Source organism: Cavia porcellus, unplaced genomic scaffold (genome assembly GCF_034190915.1).
Source record: "Cavia porcellus strain 051 isolate PalLab524CR breed Dunkin Hartley unplaced genomic scaffold, mCavPor4.1 scaffold_11, whole genome shotgun sequence".
Taxonomy (NCBI): Eukaryota; Metazoa; Chordata; class Mammalia; order Rodentia; family Caviidae; genus Cavia; species Cavia porcellus.
The window spans coordinates 67,728,797-67,750,014 of NW_026947494.1; the positions used below are offsets into that span (position 1 = coordinate 67,728,797).

Below are 21,218 nucleotides of genomic sequence, written 5' to 3' on the forward strand. Positions count from 1 at the left end.
CATGTACCTGCAGAAATGGACCATGGTTTCTCAGACTTCCTCTTAAAGCTCTTGTCAGATCAGAGACTAATTTCTTTTCTTTCTTTCTTTCTTTTTTTTGTACAACTAGAAACTTAATTACAAAAAAAAAAGAAAGAAAGAAAAAGAAAAAGGAAACATTCTGTAAAACTCAATCAGAAGACGACTTCCAAGAACACAAATCCTGACATTTCTTTACCATAATTTGCTTCTTGTCCTTTTTCTTATACCTTTGTGTCCAATGGAGGCACAGCACAGAGTGAACTTTAACTCTTGCTCCTGTGGAAATTAACATGGCAGAACTTCAATTTTCCTATAGATATCTGCTATTTGTGGCGAAAGAAAAATAGAATTGTGTGTGTACCACAGTCTACCACCAACTGCAGGGTATCACACTAAATTCATGCCCAGGAGTCTCTGAACATTTGAAGTAGGTCCAGGCAAGGATCAGGCCTCTGAGAGAGCAACTAAGAACCAAAATTTCTTTTGTTCTTTGTTGAGTGGCTCCAAAGTAGTTATGTTTGCCTCTTCTGAAAAGAATCTCGTTATTCCACAACAGCAACTCTTCTTTCTTGCTTTTTGTAGAACACAAATGATTATTTCTAATCCCTTCAATCTACCCACGATCTTATCATCTGAAACCTTAAGCGCATCTGTAAGTAAGATTTGTGTTTTGGGGGGATAGAAGTATCAAGCAAGATACAGCCAGCTTCTCATGTGACAGAAAAACTTTCATACCCTGAACAGTCCTACTTGGAAAGTCCACATATTTTACTATATGTAAATTATTTTAATTAAAAACAAACTTTACTGGCTGAGACATCTGCCCTTACTTAACTAACAGCTATAAATAACAAGGTTCTCTCCATGCGAATACACCCTATTCCATAAACAAAGCAGCAAGGCACAAATATCTTCCTTGCGTAATACTGCACTATTTTTTCTCAGGATGTCTTCCATTAAATTAAATACAAGACTGCTGAAGTGTCTGGTAGGGCAAAATGAAAAACTTAAAAGAAACTGATGAATGGATGAATAAGGTCTCAGGGGTTGCATGCAACCAGCCACCTAAGAGCAGGCCTCTCACCTCCCTCAGCATAGAATACAAACATCTCAAGTCGTCTCTATGCATCCTAGATGGGTAGACATGAAAGAATCCATCTAGCTCAGTCCTCCATCTAGCTCAGTCCCAGCACTTTGCTATGCTACACCGGTGAAGACACTCACCTCAAGGGATAAATGACATCACTCAAGAATTAATACACATTTGGGTAATTTGACATTTTATTGAGAAAATATCTATTCTGATAATACATACAGTTCTTATTTATTAGAATAAACTCTTTACAACTTTGATCAGTTCTGAGTATTTATACAGTCTCTGAGTAAAATATATTCATACAATGCAAGGCTAGAATATTGGAATTGTGGCCAGCATAACTTATTGTAAGACTTTTTACTATATAATTAAAGTATAGTATGTGAACACTAGGAAAAAAATTTAAAATATTTACTATTAGTAAGATTGGCTTGGTGAAACCAAACCAATATGCACATACACATATCTCTTCTCTTCTTTACCAGCTCTCTTCCAAGAAGCTAACGTTACATTACAAATACCTCAAATTCCCACTGCTAGATGGACAGAAAAATAGAAAGACATTATTTTCTATTTTATGAAATGAAAAGATCAAGTCACAAAAGGAATAAAGCTCATCTTTATGCACTGAACTTAAAAGCTAGAGTATACTCTTTTTCTACAAGAGATAAAGAAAATCGGCAATGCAGAAGCAGCTAAATGTCCAAAGAACAAGAGCCTTACCAACTCGTGACTCACTGAGGCTGATCTCTGACGCATGAGGCATTTTGATTCCAAGGATCTGGGATATGTAACTGATTTATTAAAAGGCATTTTTTCAAGTTTTTAAGAGAAAACTAAGGAATCAGAAGAGATCCAACTGCTTTTATGTGGCTAGATGCTCACCATTATATTGCAGCTCAAAGCTCACAGGCAAACTTTCTTTTAAGTATATATTCCATACAGGCAACTGTATACTAACAAGAAATGAATGAAAAACACCTTTATGTCTCATTAGTAATCTAGTTTTACACTTTGAAATAAAAAAAGAAGATATATTTTGTTAACTCTCTCAAATTTGGAGGCTTAATGAAATTTAGATTGCTTTAGGATGGAGAACCTGTTTAAGATCTAATGAAAACTATCATCTCACTTCCTACAGTCATTCCTTAAACTGTGTTCAGTAACAGAATAAAACTTGACAATATTAAACTTTCTTTGCTTTGGCACTAAAGCAACTACAAACTTTTATATATATGAGAAACTTCACTGTCTTTCTGGGCACTTATAAAGCACAGAAAAGCTTTAGAAAAATGCTCTGAAATTCTATTGCTAATGTCCGTGTCTTGTGGACTCTTAAGAACTGGTTAGTCCTCTGAAACCATCAGTTTAGACACCATACAGCTTTCCAGGCGGATGAGGCTCTAGGGAAGGGGACAGCCTGACTCCCATTTTATGTCAATAACAAGCTCCTTGCAGCCACTGCCACCCTTCTCAACTCTGGGGTTTAAGATGATGCCCTATCCTACTTCATCGCCATCTCTAGAGAGGCACCCCAGAGCAGGAAACCTTTGCAATGAGCACAAAACAAGGAAAAACCCTCTGGGGAGAAGTCTTCCTAAGGTGTTTTGCAGAACACATAGTACAGTCGTTAAAAAATCCACATTAAAATCAATCAGGGAGCTAGTGTCTAAAATAAGAGGTTCTGAATGGAAATTAACCCTCCTCTGGGAAATACCTGTATTCAACTTTGACACACACACACACACAAACACACACACACTCACACACATGCATAAGCATCCTTAGTCTGCCTTTAGTACATAATCAAATAAAACTTGAAAATCTCCAAAGCTTGAAGACTGAAAATGCACATTAGTGTTCTAAAGGTTCTAAAAAACCTACAGTCATCCAATTTTGCCTAACCTAGCATTTTTCAAAGTTACTGAGTCACACGTTCCTTAATTCTTATAACAGTATGTTCTGCCAAAACACTCCTTTGGAGCTGAGCATGGTGGCACGCATCTGTAATTCCAGTATTTGGGAGATGGAGGCAGGAATATTACTGCAAGTTCAAGACTGGCCTAGGTTATATAGTAAGTTCAAGGCCAGCCTGAACTACATAGCTAGACTCTGTTTCAAAACCAAACCAAACCAAACCAAACCAAACCCTCTAAAAACAAACAAAAACCTCTACCCTTTTAGGAACTGCTTCTCTGATAAAGCGGTGGTTTAAAAAAAAAAAAAAACCTTATAGTGTAATCTCAAATGAATAACAATGAGGATACAAAGACTTACTTTCCTCTTTTTTAAAGAAACTAGTTTATTTTGCTCTATTCAGCATTCTCCTTTCAGAAAGACTTGACTTGAAGTTACACTTCTATTATATCATTGGTTAAGACTGTTAATGCTTATCAGTAACCCATGGCATAATTTACTTGAAAAAAATAATTTTTTAATATCCTTTTTAATTCCTAGAGTACTTTTCTACCTCTATCGTATTAGTCTTAAATCCAGAGCAAGAATCTAGGTTCTTAGTAGTCACTATATCCCAACAATGGTTTCTGGGTGTCTTAGTTACTTTTTACTCATTGCTGAGACAAAATACCTGAAGCCCAAGTTGGGAAAGGAAAGGTTTATTTCTTAACAGTTTTTGGAGGTTTCAGTCCATACTCAGTTGGCTCCAAGGCAGGTGGGCATGGCTGGGCCACAGTTCATGGCAGCTACAAACAGCAAGCAGGAACCAGCAAAGAGCAAGACACACCTTCTTCCTGCCATTACATCACATCCTGGCTCCACCCCTATATGGGTGGAGCACTGACACCATCAATCCAAGCACTAGACAATGAACCATCACAAATGCACAATGCAAACTCATGAGGCCTGGGGGCCACAGACATAAACCATGACACTGTGTTATATTATAATAAATAAAACAATATAAAACAAAAATCTTTCATCCTTACATCTCTCTGAAAATCAGCATTTTGAGTATCTAAATGAAACTTCAACTAAATCTTCAGTAGGATCGCTGACATATGACACATAACGAATTTTTAAAAAATATGAAAACATTAAAAAAAGCAAAAATAATTCTTATTATCAAGAACAGATAGAAAAGATCCTCACTGAAAGCCAAATTATCTCTGGTGTTCTGCTCAGGATTTCAATTATAAAAATAATCAAACCAAGACAAAGTCAGTTAATACACCCCCCCATGACATCTCCTCCTTTAAATGTGCTCTCAGTGAACAACGTGTTTGCTGTCTTATCAGATCACAAATCCAAGGCAAAGAAGAAATACCACGTTAAGGATAAGAGGCAGTGTCTTAAAAAATGAACACAGGTACCATAAGGAAAAATGTAATTAGAAACATAAAATCACACAATGATATCTTAGGGAAAAGCAGTTCTGGAATTTGGTTGATTTTTCTTTTGTTGTAAGGCAAAGTCAATCTTTAGAGAAGCATTTGTTAGAGCATTTGTAGAGAAGCACTGTTTTCCTTTAAACTCAAGAATGAAATACAAAGTATTTGTCCTACTGCTTATTGTCTATATTGAAGCACTTATACTTGGTATTTAAAAAGCTAAGGTAATTGACAACTTATGAGAAACTACCAAAATTTAACTGGACTGGTAAATGCTTATTTCTGCAGGAGACTCAAAGGAATCACATACTACCAAATTCAAATACCATTTCTATCACATGAAGTTTTGTAAATAAAATGGTTTGCTAAGATATTATTACTACTGTTACCAGTTTCTATCTTTTTTGATGTTTTTTCCCATTTTCACATTCAAAATTTAACTTATCTCTGACTAAAATAAGCTTCTCCATTCCTTCATGTTAATGTACCTGGAAACTTTAAATAGTAATTATAAACAAAAATGCTTGCTTTATAAATTCTCTACTTTGCTAATACTCAAAAGACAACTTGAACATGGCTACACTGATATTTGTTAATGCCAACCTTTATGAGATTCAAAAAAAAGTTTTGCAGGAAACTCCAACTTCAGTCCTCTGTACAGTTTCTTAAAATTAAACAAAAGCACATTTACTCTTATAGTATCATGTCCACCATCACATACAAAAGACACTGGCTCACAGTATTTAGTTTAAGGCCGTGAATGATTTTTTCCAGAAAACTATGTTTTATTCAAAACATAACTGACTGGCTCGTCCAGACTCCAAATTTGTTTCTTTCCAAGAGCTTCCTGCAAGTGTGTTTGGTCTTTAAAATATCTAGTAATCATGGATAGCTTTCTACCATTTTATTTGCTTGTACAAAGAAATAAACCCAAGTGAGTAATTCAACATATAATTCTCACTTACCAAATCACATTTTGCCTCTTATGAAAGGTAATAGTTTGGAAATATCATGGGCTATACAAGCTTAGGCTTGTAAACACACTGAAAGTAGGGACGAACAAAAAAGTAAACAAATCATATTTATAGTCATCATTTCTACTAAGAAAGACAAGTACTTACTATGCTAAAATATGCTTTTTTGATTAAAACTTTAATACACAATAATTACAGTACAATTTTTGGTTGAGGTCTGTGTTCTGTAACAACATGAACTCTCACATTTCACAAATATTTAAATACATTTCTATTCCTCATGAACATTAGTATCGATAGAAGAAATTATTTAATCCATAATTAGTTTTTTTTACTTCACCTATGGGAAAAATTAGTTAAATTCACTTCAATTTTATAATGTTATGTTATGGTTTTTTCTCCTACAAATTTATTTTTTCATAGGCTAATCATAATTCTCCTGTTTTACATCTGTTTTATAGTTCTAAGCCACTTCAAATGTTTTTTGGAAGGTTTAATATAAATCACGATTGAAAATGATTAACCTTGACTAAAGTTTAGATGTCTTGTTGATGTGCTAATCACTTTTCTCCAATATACATTAATACTAGAAGACAATAAAGTCTCATGATCATGGCTTTCAATATAAAATACTCATGCCTATTTCAGATTGCTAGAATCTAATAACCTGTCTCTTAAGATGAATGAGATACACACATGCCTCCCACCCTCAAATATCCTGTTGTAGAAATAATGTGAACCCTTTAGTAACTTTCCCTAAAGGCACCCACACAGGTAAACTAGTCTTATAATACAATCTTGTTTCTCATTTAGTTAAAACTTTCAAGAAAAAAATATTCAGAATGACTTAAAGACTTCTGTATAAATAGCTACCTAAACACAACAAATTTGGAAGATGTGGATCAAACACACTCAACTTCACTCAGCTCCCATTAGGTAAGTCTCTCTATAACAAAGCTTCTTTTCCTAACCTATTGGTTTTTATAGGACTTGGTAAGATGTGATGATCACCATGGTAATCTTTTAAGACACTAATCAAAAACATAGTCCAACATTTTAAATACCCCAGGAGTGATCTTAGGACAACAGAAGCACTTCATCCACTGAAATAAGCAATCTTCTATTATGATGTGAGTCAAATTCCCACACAGCAAATCCTCGAACAGTTCAGCAACCAATGAATATAAAATAGTTTCTAAAAAATTCTGCTATCTCTGATTATTCCTTTGCATCTTTCAACTGTAGTTAAACTATATGGAAAACAACTGGTTGTCAGAAAGCTTGTGACTACATAATATGTTTCTTATAAAACATATTGGCCTGAGTCAAGCATGGAAAATTCAGACCTGATGCATAGTAGGTATTTTTGTTACCCTGGCTGCAGGCTCCTCCTGAGTGGTGTGTAACAATGGGCAAGTTTCATTCGTGTTTAATGGCCTCACACAGTAAAGAGAACCAACACATTCAGTTCTGCTGGAATCAATGAAACAAGGTGATTAAAGATGCACTACAAATACTTAGGTCTAAAGCCATCATATTGCCCAGCAAACAGAAACAGCCCTTGTTGGCCTGTACTGAACGCATTAGCATATGCTAATGTTGTACTGATGTGCATATTACTAGGTGAACATTAAATATAATCACTTTTAATATTTATATATGATATTAAACTTCTAAAAGATTAGACTTATAAGAATATATTTACAAAACACATTCCTCACTGCATTTTGAAGTTAAATACAGACTTTTTCCTTGAATTTATATTTTTCCTAATTTCTAAAATAGGCATCTAAAATAGGCATTTCTAAATAGAAGAAAAAAGACACAGCCATAGAGCCACATATTATGTAGTCAGACAGGTCTAAGAAAACTAAGTTAATAAACTGAAATTAGCTAAAATAAAATTAGGTAAAATAAAATAGGAATGCACATTCAGAACAGAATTGTAGCTTTTGGTCAGCAACACATAAACCAAAGATAAAATCTGTCAAAATTAAGCCAAGATACACACACACACACACACACACACACACACACACACACGCACGCACGCACAAGTACAATTTCTCCCACCCACCATATTACCACATTCAGTTAGCACTCACCTTTATTTAAAATGCATTGCTAAGCTAAAATACAAGCTGATTAATTTAAAAAAAGATGTCACACAGAGCTTTTGTTTTAGAGTCTTATACCTATTAACAGCATTTTCTTTCTGACCCTACATGCCTGGTACAAGAGATTATAACCATTCATACAACTAGGACCACAAAGCATGATGACCATTAGGGTGACAGCCGTTGTAAGGAATTACTTTCTTCTTCTGCTGGAGTCAATTTGAGTGTGGGCAGTTTCTGAGGAGGAAGCTGAGGGCTTTGACGAAGATTGTCATCCATCTGCAGGAAGTACAAAGGATACATCTGACTGAGCTGTGGCCCTACTTCTGCAGATTGTGGCCTTCCCTTCCAAATTATAGCCTGGAACAATGCATTATCATATGTTGTCGGACTACCTCAGAAACCTCTTTCTACAAATGATCTCTCAAGAATGGTAAATATCATATCACTAATACCTATGGACTATCTAGAAAGCAATGTGACTCACCCTTAATACTTTCACAGTTTACAGTAATTCGACAAAATGCAAATGAACTCACCCACGGATCAGTTTAAGGTCTTCAAACAGAGTAAAAACACTAATTCTATTATACTGAGCCCCAAAGTTTACAAAGTTTATGTAGGCCCAATGCTGCATTTGATTTTCCCAATATGCTGAAGAGGACAGCCAACACAGTCCTTCCTTGATGTACACATTAGCAAAATGAGGCTCAGAAACAAGTGATTTGTCTCAGATACAAAAGCTACTATGAGAGCTGAAACTTGAACACATGTTTTTTTATTGTAACACAACTATTCTTTCAACTTTTTGCCTCAAAGAAAATGACCTGTACTCTACTCAAAAAGACCAGTTCTTTCAAGTTGAGAGTATGTAGACCAACGGAAGTTAGAAAAAGAGGTAGAAAGACAAATAGTTTATACCTAATCCACACATCCTCCAACACTCAATCAGTTCAAGCCTGCCTTAAAGAAATGAATTAATATAAGCATACTAAGAAAATGCTTCATCCCAGCTAGCCACATGGGTCCCAGAGGTTCCAAACTCCACCCAGCCAGGCACAAGACTTCAGCAACACACTCTGGGGGTGTGTCCATGTTAGCTACTGGGTCCTGGAGATTCTGAACTGCAACCAGCCAGGCAAAGGCCCCATTGACACATTCCAGGGGAGCACTGCTACTAGCTAGAGGGTTTGAGCTCTTTCTAGCCCAGTGTCTCAGTGCAATCCATAAGGGGAAGGCCTGGCCAGCCTCACAGATCACACAGCACAAGTCAAGGGTGCACTCTGGTTAGCCACAGGGATATTGTGGTAGCAAAGCTCTGCCAGTGCTGTACTCCAGTGCAATCCATTGGGAGGATACCTGGCCAATCACATACATACCAGAGGAAAATGACAAAATGAAAGAGCAAGATACAGTTTCAGTCCTCCAGCCAACTGAGAATAAATCCAGGAGATGTTGAAAAGAAGACACTGGAAATCATACAACTGAACTGTCTGAAATGATAGCAACTGAAGTAAAGAAACAACTCCATAAAGCTACAGAGGAAATAAGATGAGAAATAATCTCTCAGGTAAAAAAGGAAATGACAAACATTATAAAAGAAATGTTGAGTGTATTTAAAGAAGATCTAGATAAAAAAATAGAGGAAGACAACAAAATAATGGAAACCTTGAATGAACAATGTAAGATAGAATTAAAATGCATGAAACAGATTCAAAGGGATATTCAGCAAATTAAAAATCTCACTGAAATGTGGCTAATCTGCTTGAATGAAGCTAAAGGTAGATTCTCAGACCTTGAAGACAGAATGGAAGATCTCTTAAAAATATCAATGAACCAGGAAACAACAATTCAACAGCTGCAAGATGATACAAAGAGAAACAATATAAGAAGCTGGTGTCAATGAAAAAACAAGGGTTACCACAAATGACATGCAAAGACTACTTACAGAAATAGTAGCAGAAAAGTTTCCAAACATGGGAAAAGAATCTGGTATGCAGATACATGAGGCATACAGAACCCCAATTAGATGTAACCAAAATAAATCTTTACCCAGACATAATTAGATATCAGAAAATCAGCAGAAGGACAGAATACTAAAAGCTGTCAGAGTAAACAAACAGATCAACTACAAAGGAAAGCCTATCAGAAGAACAGCAGACTTCTCAACACAAACCTTAAAGTCAAGCTTGTCGTGAAGTATTTCAAGTCCTAAAAGAAAACAAGTTTCAACCCAGACTGATGTACCCTGCAAAACTATCATTGAAAATTGATGAAGAAATAAGATACTCCCACAACAAAGAGCAACTTAAGAAATTCATGGCCACAAACCAACACTACAAAGAGTACTGAAAGATACTCTAGGAAGAGATAAAGGTAACAATTTCAAGAATATCAGCATGAGGAAACCACAAAGCAGGGCAAACAACTAAACCAGAAAAAGTAGACAAGTCAGTACATATCAGTTATATTATCAATGTCAATGGTCTCAACTGACCAATAAAAAGGAACAGACTGGTAGAGTGGATTAAGAAACAAAATTCAACATTGTGCTGTGCACAAGAAACACATTTAACTCAAAAGGAGAGACAGAAAGCAATACTCTATGCAACAGGAGCCCAGAACAGAGGAGAGGCAGCTATTCTGTTTGCAGACAGTGTAAGCTTCAAACCAAGAATGATCAAAAGTGATAAAGAAGGTCACTACATAATTGTTAAGAGGAAAACTTGAGGAAGGAGATTACAATCATAAATATATGTGCTCCAAATATGAGAGTACCCAACTATGCAGCCAAATCTTAATAGACATGAAAACTCACATAAGCAATAATATAATGAGAGACCTTAACACCCCATTGTCAAAATGAAACAGGCCAATCAAACAAAAAATCAGAAAAGAAATAAAAGAATGGGATCAAACTTGTGAACAAAGGGACCAAGTAGATGGGTACTGAGTGTTCTACACAGTAACATCACAATAAACATTCTTCTCAGCTGCACATGGGCCATTCTCTAAAATAAATCATACACTAGCCCACAGAACATGCGTAAGTAAATGCAAAGGAACTGAAACAATCTCATGTATGTTATCTGACCATAGTGCCATGAAATTGGAAATTAATACAAAAAAATTCCAAAAGAACCCCATAAACACAAGAAAACTAACACTCTCCTAAACAACCAATGGGTCACAGAAGAAATTAAAGAAAAAATTAAGCAATATCTACAGTTAAATGAAAATGCAAATACAATTTACTGGAACCTGTGGGACACAATGAGAGCAGTCCTCAGAGGGAAGTTTAGTGGTAAACTCTCACATTAGGAAAATGGAATAAACACAAATAAACAACCTAATGCTGTACCTCAAAATTCTAAGAAATGAAAAGCAAGTTATGCCCAAAGCCCAAAGAAGAGAGGAAATTATAAAGAGCAGAGTGGAAATTAATGCAATTGAAACTAAGAGAACAATACACAAAGAATCAATGATTCAAAGAGTTGGTTTTTTTTGAAAGAATAAATAAAACTGACAAACCTCTAGCCGATCTCATTAAAAAAAGAAGAAAGACAAAACTCAAATCCATGCAATAAGAAAAGGGTGAAATCACTACAGACCCTGTGGAAATACAGAAGATCATAAATACCTAACTTTAAAAACCTTTACTCTCATATGTTCAGTAACAGAGAAGAAATGGACAGATTCCTAGAAACCTATGAATTGCCAAAGCTGGATCAAGAAGTTGTAAAACTGCTGAAAAACTGAATTTCAGTTAATGAAATTGAAAACGTAATTAGAACCCTATCAACGAAGAAAAGCCCAGGTCCTGGTGGATTCACTGTTGAATTCTACAAGATAAGTCAACACTCTTTAAACTCTTCAAGGAAATTAAAAGGGAAGCAATTCTCCCTAACTCATTTCTGGAAGTAAGTATTACCCTAATAGCAAACCCGGAGAAATACTCAAGCAAAAAGAGAATTATATGCCAATCTCCCTAATGAACATAAAAGCAAAAATCCTCAGTAAAATATTGGCAAATAGAATGCAACAAACCATCAAGAAGATTATACATCACGATCAAGTGGAATTCATTCCAGGAATATAGGGGTGGTTCAACATATGTGAATCAATAAATGTAATACACCAAAGACAAGAATCACATGATCATCTCAACAGATGTAGAAAAAGCTTTCAACAAAACCCAACACTCATTCATTATAAAAACCCTAGAGAAAATCAAAATAGATGGTCTTTACCTCAATCTGATAAAAGCCTTACACAATAAACCAACAGCCAACATCTTACTTAAATGGACAAAAACTGAAAGTTTTCAACCTAAAGTCAGGAACAAGACAAGGATGTCCACTACCACCACTCCTATTTAATATAATTCTGGAAACATTAGCTGGAACAATTAGATAAGAGAGATAAAATAAAACAAATAAGGATAGAAAAGGAAGAAGCTAAATTATCATTATTTGCAGATGGTATGATACTTTATATAGAAGACCCCCAAAACTCCACTGAAAGACTTCTAGATATAATAAACAAATTCAGTAAGATAACTGGATACAAGGTCAACACTCAAAAGAATCAATAGCATTCCTATATACAAACAACAAACTCACTCAGAGAGAAATAAAGAAAACCACACCCTTCACTATAGCATCCAAACCAAACAAAAAAAGAAAGAAATTCTTAGGAATGAATCTGACAAAGAAAGTAAAAGATCCATACATGGAAAATTACATCACATTGAAAAAGGAAATTGAAGAACATTTCAGAAATTGCAAAGCCATTGCATGTTGATGGATAGGAAGAGTAAATACTGTGAAAATGGCTGTGCTCCCAAAACTGTTATACAGATTTAATCCAATCCCAATAAAAATATCATTTGCATACCTCACAGATCTAGAGAAATCATTTCTAAAATTCATCTGGAATCAGAAGAGACCTAGAATAGCAAAGGCAGTTCAGGGCAACAAAGGCAAGGCAGGAGGCATCACAATCCCCAACTTGAAATTATACTACAAACTGTGATAAAATCAGCATGGTACCAGAATGAAATCAGACTTGAAGATTAATGGAATAGATTAGAAGATACAGACACAACTGCAAAGAGACTCAGCTGCCTCATCTTCAACGAAGGGGCAAAATGTGTTCACTGGAAGGAAGATAGTCTCTTTAATAAGTGGTGCTGGAAAAACTGGCTTTCCATATGCTGAAAACTAAAATTAGACTCATGTCTATCACAATGCATTAAACTAAAGTCAAAATGGATCAAAGATCCAAATATTAGAACAGTAACACTAAATCTGCTGGCAGACAAACTTGGTAGAAATCTTAACACAGAAGTAGACAGAAGGTTCATGAACAGATATCAAACTGCATGTAAAATACTTCCCAGAATCCAAAACTGAGATCTTGTCTTACTAAAAAGTTTTTGCATACATGTAAAACTTTTCACTCTCCAACGGAGTGAAAAGAAAACCCATGGATTGAGAAAATATCCTAGCCAACTGTCCCTCAGACAAAGGACTTCTATCTAGAACATATAAAAAAATTTTAAAAATCAGGTCCTAAAATTCAAAGATCCAACCCAAAAATGGGTACCTGAAATGAATACATACTTCTCAGATGAAAAAATACAAATGACAAATATATGAAAAAATATTCAACATCATTGGTCATTCGAGAAATACAAACTAAAACAACACTGAAATTCCATCTCACTCCAGAAAGAATGGCCAAGGTCAAGATCTCAACCCAAAACAAATGATATAGAGGCTGTGGGGAAAAAGGAACTTTTCACCACTGTTGGTGGGAGTATAGGCTGGTGCAACCACTGTGGAAATCAGTATGGAGATTCCTCAAAAAGCTAGGATTAGAGAGACTCCATTTGATCCAGCTATCCCACTTTTGAACATTTTCCCAGAAGAATTGAAATCATACCATAGTGATACATGTGTACCCATGTTTATAGCAGCACAATTTGTAACAGCCAAATCTTGTAAACAACTCAAGTGCCCATAAATCGAGGAATGGATAAAAAAGATGTGGTATTTTTTATATAATGGAGTACTATTTAGCTATAAAGAAAGATTACATTGAGGCTTTTATAAGTAAATGAATGTGACTTGAGACCATACTCATAAATAAATCAAACTCACATGTGTAAATACCATACTGTCTCCCTAGTATAAAAAACTGAGAGCAAATATGATCCAAAATCTACAATAAATATTGTGTAAGGGCAGGAAATTCAAAGAGGAAAAGTAACTGGGATAGGGGAAAAGAGGAAAGAAGAAAGGAAAAAGACATAAGTTTGTATATACATACATAAGATAGCTAAAATGACTATATACTACTAATTGTATTAGTTCTTGGAAAAGAACAGTTAGTAATTCACATGATTAGATCAATTCTGTATGTCTATATCGGGTAATCTAAGCGATCCTTTTGAAGGTAACAATATGCAATATTACAACCACTGTTACATTCCTATCATCTTGTTTTGAAACCTATAGTGTTATTGTTTTGGGTTTGTTGTTGTTTGCTTATCTCTGTTTCTTTTTATTTTTCTTTTGTTTCTTTCTCTTAAATAAAAAAAGATAAAATAAAAGTAATATAAAAAAGAAAATGCCCAAGAACTTCAGGTTTATCCCAAAGAAAGGCATATTAACACTGCTAGAAATAGTAGAATCTAGATTATTTATAACTCAGATCCTTGAAAACTACTTTTAACTACAGTACTCTACAAACAGATCTTGATGGTAAATTAATGTTCAGTTTAACCTTCAGTACTTGAAAGTAACTGCTATCCAAAAACACAAAACCAAGAGGAAATTATTAGAATCCTAATCCCTACTTGATAAGTAGGCTTTTTTTTTAGAGTTTTACATAAGTGCAGGATATTAAAAAATCTCCCTCTTCTTCCAAGATGTTCTTACGAATTTTTTTTCCCGCTAGACTGTGTTAAGATTATCTGGTTTTGAAGGTCTAACATGCCTTCATCATTCTGTTCTGATCAGTTTAATACTGTTTTTGTTTTGTATGAATTCATTGTGTGTGAAGATACGGACGACTATTTAAAAAAACAAGAGCCAAGAGCCAATATGAGAGACAGTGATGATCTCTTGTTGTCTTGCTTTGAAATCTGTGTCACTTACATTGTTTTCTTATGATCTGCCTTGTTACGTTTAGTTTTACCCTCTTTAAAATAAAATTTAAAAAAAAGATATCTTTTCTTTCTTGCTAAATTCCTCAAATATGATTTTTTTAACAGCTCTGGATTTTCTGTTCAAATTGTAAACAGTAATGGACAACAGAATCTGCTGCTACTGTCTTGTAGCAACCAGTAAATCACACATTTCCCTTTGTTAAGGAGAGATGAATGAGTGCAGAGTGGAGGGAAGGGAATGCCTGACTGAAATAGGTCAAGAACACCTTCATAAATTGATGAGCTCAGGTGCCCTTGGTTTTACCTTCTGTACAGCAGGTATTTCGGTGTCCCTTCCATATTTGGCCTGGATTTGTCAGATATAGAAAACGTAAACCACACTAGATAGCCTTCATCTAGTAGGCAACTGTTCTTTCTTTTACATGCACTTCATACTTCATATACTTTCATCATAAGGTTTCTTGAACTGAGCAAAGTACTGAGATAGACCAAATCAATTCTTACCAAAATTAATGCAACTTACCAAAATTTCATTAATTATAAATGCTTACAATGTTACTATCCAGTTTTATTTACTTCTCAAATTATAACAACACATGAAAAACTATAAAAGCAATTAAGTGGTCATCCTAGAGGATGACTGGCTGGCACCTCTAGCAACAGACACATAATCTCGGTTACAAGCTAAGACGGTTGACCACTGGAGAGAATAACTAATGCAAGGCTCATGCTAGAGTTCCATTTCTATGGCTCAAGTTCACGCCGTACTTTTTGGCAGGTGAGCAACCCTGGTAGTTGATTTAAGTTAGTTCCATAGCTTCAGTATCCACATCTGTAACATGGGGACCATAATAGTTATCTGTACACAGCTGCTCTGAGGTTTAAGTGAGCTAACTCAGATGACCCTCATATACTGAGATCATTAGATCTCAAAAAATATTAACCAGTAAAGGAATGAAGTATTTTCATTTATGTAAAAATCAAGCAAACAAACAAACAAAAAACTAAGATATATAACATACAAACACAAATTCCCTATGAGGAATGTGATCATTATGTGTATCTAAATTGCACTGATAAACTTAATTAAAAGAAAAAAGCAGGTTTATCATGCAACTGGAAAAAAAGTGCATATCTCTTGTACTTTTCCCAGTTAGAATCATCCTTGATATTTCCACTGTTGACACTTCCTCCCATCCAGTTCCTCAATATAATTCTTATAAAATAAACAAAAGTGGCAAACACGTATACTAGTAACCTCACTACATTTAAAACAGAAGACAGGAAGGAAAAAAACTAACAGAAAAAAATATGGTGCTATTAAGAGGAAAGACGCACAGAGAAAGAAACAAGAACCCTTGTCTGTTTTGCAGTACTGGGGATCAAATCCTAGAAAAATCCTTGTCAAATGCTGGACAGGTGCTCCATCACTGAGCTACCTCTCCAGTCCTTTTTATTTTTGAGACAGTCTTACTGAGTTGCCCAGGAAGGATATGAGCTTACAATTCTCCTGTCTCCGCCTCCTGAGTACCTGGGACTATAGGCATAGACTGCTGTGCCAGCCTTCTTTTTTTTAAGTTAGTCTTTTAGGTTTCTTAGCTTGACAAGTACATCTGTGTGGTAAAAGTAAACCCAATACCATTATCTGAACTTTCCCCACAGCAATTGGGCCACTAGTGGCTTTAGAACTTCAGTAAAAGTATAAACAACTTTCTGAAACATACTCTTCAGAAAATGGAGAAGGTAAAGTTAATGCATGGCCCATCATCCATCACAGAAAGGAAACTACTAGACTACTGTAAAACAATGATTGAAATAAACTTGACCTTTTCAATCAAGTTGGATTCCTTATTTACAAGTTGTGTGAGTTTCTGCAGATTTGCATCTACTGTTTCTTGTCCAGCTGGAGAGATGCCTAAGAAGCGAGGATAGAAATCAGAAAGACAAGAAATTTTGAAAGTCTATAAAGCCGTTAAGACTAACAAGTGCCCCACCCTCAAAAAAAAAAAAAAAAAAAAACGCAGAGAAAAATCATCTGGATTCAAAAGCAAAGTTAAAAGGGATAGCAATGCTCCAGTACCAAACCCTAAACAAAAAGACTAAAATCTCCACTGAGAAAAATCACAATCCAAGTGATACACAGTTAGCCTTAGTAATCAGTAAAAGCACAACATTTCTTATTTCCTCCTGAAATTTAACTTGTACTTTACCCTCTGGCATTTCAAACAAGTCTTTGATCATAACTATGTGGACAGCTTCGTAAGGCAGTGACTTCCAAACAGCTACTTACTTACACAAAATACTTAAAAAGACTTTAAAAAGTAGAGTTCTGGGACCTATCGCTAAATGATTCATTTAATTTAGGAAATTATGAACAGAACCTAATACATCTTATTTGTTGTGGAGTAAAGTTTGGTAGGCACTGCTCCAAAGTAACAAGCTTAAATGTTACTTAGTTTCATGACCTCCCATCTAATTCTTCCCAGTGTAATCCTATGTTTACCACCCTGAGCAAAAAATAAACAAACAAACAAATAGCTAGTGAGCAAGCTGTCCACCTAAGGCAGCTATCTTTGTAACTTTAGTTGCTTAAAACAACAGTTTCAGCCAACTCTCCCAAAACAGCTTTAGCATCCCAGTCAGTTAACCACAGAGACTCATACTCATAGAGAACCACACCCCCAGTGATAATAGTCCTCTATTTATTGTTCCTTTAGTCTGATGCACTCAATTTGCAAGCAGTGGGATCATGGGAGTACTTCACCAAAATCAACCTGCCACTAATTTCTGTTCACCGATACAAATGCAAGATGCAGCAGATGGACTGGGGATGTAGCTCAGTGGCCTAAGTGCCTGCCATGCAATTGTGGTTGTGAGTTCGATCCCCAGTACCAAAAAAAAAAAAAAAAAAAAAAAAAAAAAAAAAAAAACCAAAAAACCCCCCACAAAAAAACAGATGCAGCACAATCAATTAAAGCAACTGTCCATTTGCATATGGATAAATATGATTATTCAGCAGGGTCTCAAAATACTTGTGGTTTAACTTTTCAGAACAAAATGACCCACTTTAAAGTGGCAGTACTTGCAGGGAAAAGAAATATGTAAAATCCAGAAGGATAACTACAAGGCACATGTCTGTTTGTTTATTTATTTATTTATTTATTTTATCTTTTTGAGCCTGGGTCTCGCTATGTAGTTCAGGCTGGCCTTGAGCTCACTTTGCAGCCCAGGCTGGTCTTGAACTCGCAACAATCCTCCTGCCTCAGCCTCCTGAGTGCTGGGATTACAGGCATGAGCCACCACGTCCAGCACATGTCTGTTTATTTAAATAAAAAACTAACATTAATGGGGACAAAGTGAAACAGAAAACATGTAACCACGTGAAGTGTTATAACCCAGTATTTAAAGATGATGCATAAACATTATATTAAAATAGGCAATGAGTTTTGCTTATGCATCCCCAGTAGAATATGCAAATACACTATGCAAACAAACATTAGCTGAAGAAGAGCAGCTTACCTCCAAGACCAAGCCTAAAGTAACTACTTAGGATGTCATCACAAAACTGACAGAGGTTGGAAAGCTGTTTCAGATGCTCTTGTAACTGAACTTTAGGAAACTGTACTTTATAAAGAGGTGCAAGAAAACCGAACACATAGGCATCCAAGGTAGAAGGCCTAGAAATACATGAAGGACTTTTTTTCAGTACATAAGAAAATATAATTTGGGATTGTATTTAATTTCTCTTTCAAATATACATCAAATCTGAAGTATACAATAGTGTTTTAATGGTTTACCACCCACTGTTTCATAAAGACAATGTAACTTAAGGTTTCATTCTTTAAGTAGTTTTTTTTTTTTTTGTCTTTTTCCTTTTTATCAGTACCAGGGATCGAACTCACGACTGCCTGCTTGCAAGGCAGGCGCTTATGCGGCTGAGCTAAATCCCTAGCCCCATCACTCTTTAAGTAGTTTTAAAATAACCACTTCTTTATAAACAAATGAAGTTGAAAATAAGAGACTCATTTTCGCAAATGTTAAATAGGCTGGAGGCTGGATGGGAGCAGTTTTCACTGTTTCACATTCACTTATGCAGCATATTAAGTCAATGTTAGTTCACTCATAGAAAAAGTTTCCTATATAAAAACTCATTTTTTTTTTAGTGAAAAACATCTTTTGTGGCACAGCTACAATGGGCTTTAAATAACTGCTCATGGAACATACCTACACAAAATACTAAAATGATTTTTAAGGAAATATACTCACGTATTTCCAAAAAAAAACTGAGATGTTCCCAATCTGTTTGATAGAAGGTTTAGGCATTCCTTGGCATCGCTGTATATCTAATACAAGTAGAATTACATTTCAGAAGCAGCTCTAAAACTGCTTTTTAGGCATCACCTAAGCTCTGATCAGTCAGCCTATGCTCTGTGTCCTATCTCTTCCCTGGAAAGACCTTGCTTGGAGAATAATCCCATCCATACCTGTGTTTCTACTTCTTGAACGTGGTAGAAAGGAGGCTCTCCTCTGGTCAGGAGAATCCTCTTCAGTGCTCCCCTAGACATCTTTCCAGGAAGGATCAAACTCAAGGGAAAAGGAATTTGTGAAGCAAACCATGGCTTTGTCACAGTAAAGTAATTGTCACTCTCTACCCAGAATGTGTGGAGCTGCAAAAGTAGAGCAAAAATATCCCAAGGATGTTCTTTTATTAAAAGATTGCTCAATCAGTGTGAGAATCTCTCATCAATGTCTTTGTATTAAGTGACTTACAAATTTTACAGTTAGAATGACTTAGGATAAAACAAGATTATGTATACTAATTTCTACTATACCCCAAGTACCCAAAACAAAACCTAGCACTAGCACATAGTAGGTACACAGTAAATATTTGATAAATACATGATTTACAACTTATCCAATCCATATATGGTGAAAAAGGTTTCATCTCCCCCAAAGAATTTTTATTTCTAAAATTATATTTCCTCTCATTATTATAAACCACAAACTAGTTGAATGTTTAACACAATCCACTAAGACAGTAGCATAAAAGAATCAAGATTAATATACAAGCAAATTTCCCTCTTGTAAGTCTTTTCGTTGTTTCTCTTCTAACCAGACAAAGTACATTTTCTATTGAGTCACTAAAATACTGTATTCACAGATTCTCACCAAAGCAGGAAGAAGCTTTTCTTCAAGGAGAGCAATGTAAGCCAGTGTATCTGCCCCTTGTTTGGCTGACAGTTCAAAATCAGCATTATATTTCTATTAAAAATCAAAACCAAAGCACTTCAGTAGTCAAACAGTATCCTGAGAATAATGGCACTAAAAGTGGGAAACACAAGGCTACTGAAAACTGTCGCTTAACACAAGTAAGGTTCTTATACACATGATAAATGTTGTGATATTAAAATTAACATTTCAATTTTTGTTAATGAGCTAGTTAAGACCATAGTATGCAGTGCAAACTTAACAAATACCGTAAGAGTGACTATTTGTAAAAAAAAAAAAAAAAAACAGTTGGTTGCATTTTTCTCCATGAAAAAAAGGAAACCTAATTTAGACAATTCTCAAATTGTACTGAGATGAAACGTTTAAAAAGTACTGGCAAAACAAAGTGCAACTTTGCACTCATAAATCTTTGCACTCATAAAACTTTGCACATATAAATCTTTTCACGTTTAAGCATTTAGAATGCTTCTAAGTAAATCGTACCTGTTCAAACATTTGAGATACACTGTTTTATAAAACACACAACCTATAAATAGTTGCTGTTCGGTGGGATCTCTGATGTTACACTCAGCATAAATGTATAGCAATTATGTGACTACACTGGCAATGCTATCAATAAGTGAAACAGTGTAATACCTACATTTCATCTTCTTACAAATTTCAACAAAATTCAAGCACAGTGCATTAAAAATCTATAATGACTAGACCTCATCGTATGACTTCATTCATGCTGTTCAGGCAGTGATTCTCAAATCTATTTTTCATCAAACCCGATGTATTTTCAATTTTATGAGTTGCAAAACAACAACGAAAAATGAGACACTAACATTTATTTTAAAAGATGCAGAAATCAGTAATATACTTCTTCAAAAGGAAACACCTACCTGTTTTCTTAAAAAATTTAGTATTTTTGCAGGTTGAGAAACAATGTCGTCATCAGTTCTCAAAACTGGTACTTCGCCTGTAATAATAAAAAACTTTAAATACAATGCAAAGTGATTTCCTTCAAGAGTTTCCAATACACTAATTATACCAATCGCACATCTGGAAGGAGAAAAAGTAGCAATCACGTCTTAATTTTTCAATCTCACAAAGAGATCTAGACAGCATCTTTGTTTCTCAAAATTTCCACTGATTTGGCTTACAATTTATTACTCAGGGTGATCAAATCAAAAGTAACACATATCCAAGGTCCTGGTAGGATGAAACTAAAACCCCAAGGTGCTATAGGGTATTATGTTTCATGAGTTTAAATGGAAT

The 21,218-nt window shown here is 35.1% G+C and overlaps 1 protein-coding gene across 11 annotated transcripts in view; it reads right to left on the reverse strand.

The window, feature by feature from the left end:
- Positions 1 to 21,218, reverse strand: part of Mtx3 (metaxin 3) — a 117,569-nt gene that overhangs the window by 95,757 nt on the left and 594 nt on the right. For 3 of the 11 annotated variants that reach the window (XR_010050590.1, XM_023562678.2, XM_013146628.3), the window contains exons 3-8: positions 20,843 to 20,919; positions 19,899 to 19,991; positions 19,214 to 19,396; positions 18,996 to 19,072; positions 18,249 to 18,406; positions 16,556 to 16,644 (exon numbers count right to left, since the gene is read on the reverse strand). Coding sequence is in view for 10 of the 11 variants with exons in the window: in XM_023562678.2 (XP_023418446.1) it covers positions 16,556 to 16,644; positions 18,249 to 18,406; positions 18,996 to 19,072; positions 19,214 to 19,396; positions 19,899 to 19,991; positions 20,843 to 20,919 (677 nt within the window). In the remaining variant the exon portion in view is untranslated. The other 8 variants (XM_063258428.1, XM_013146625.3, XM_013146630.3 and 5 more) reach the window with 6 other exon arrangements.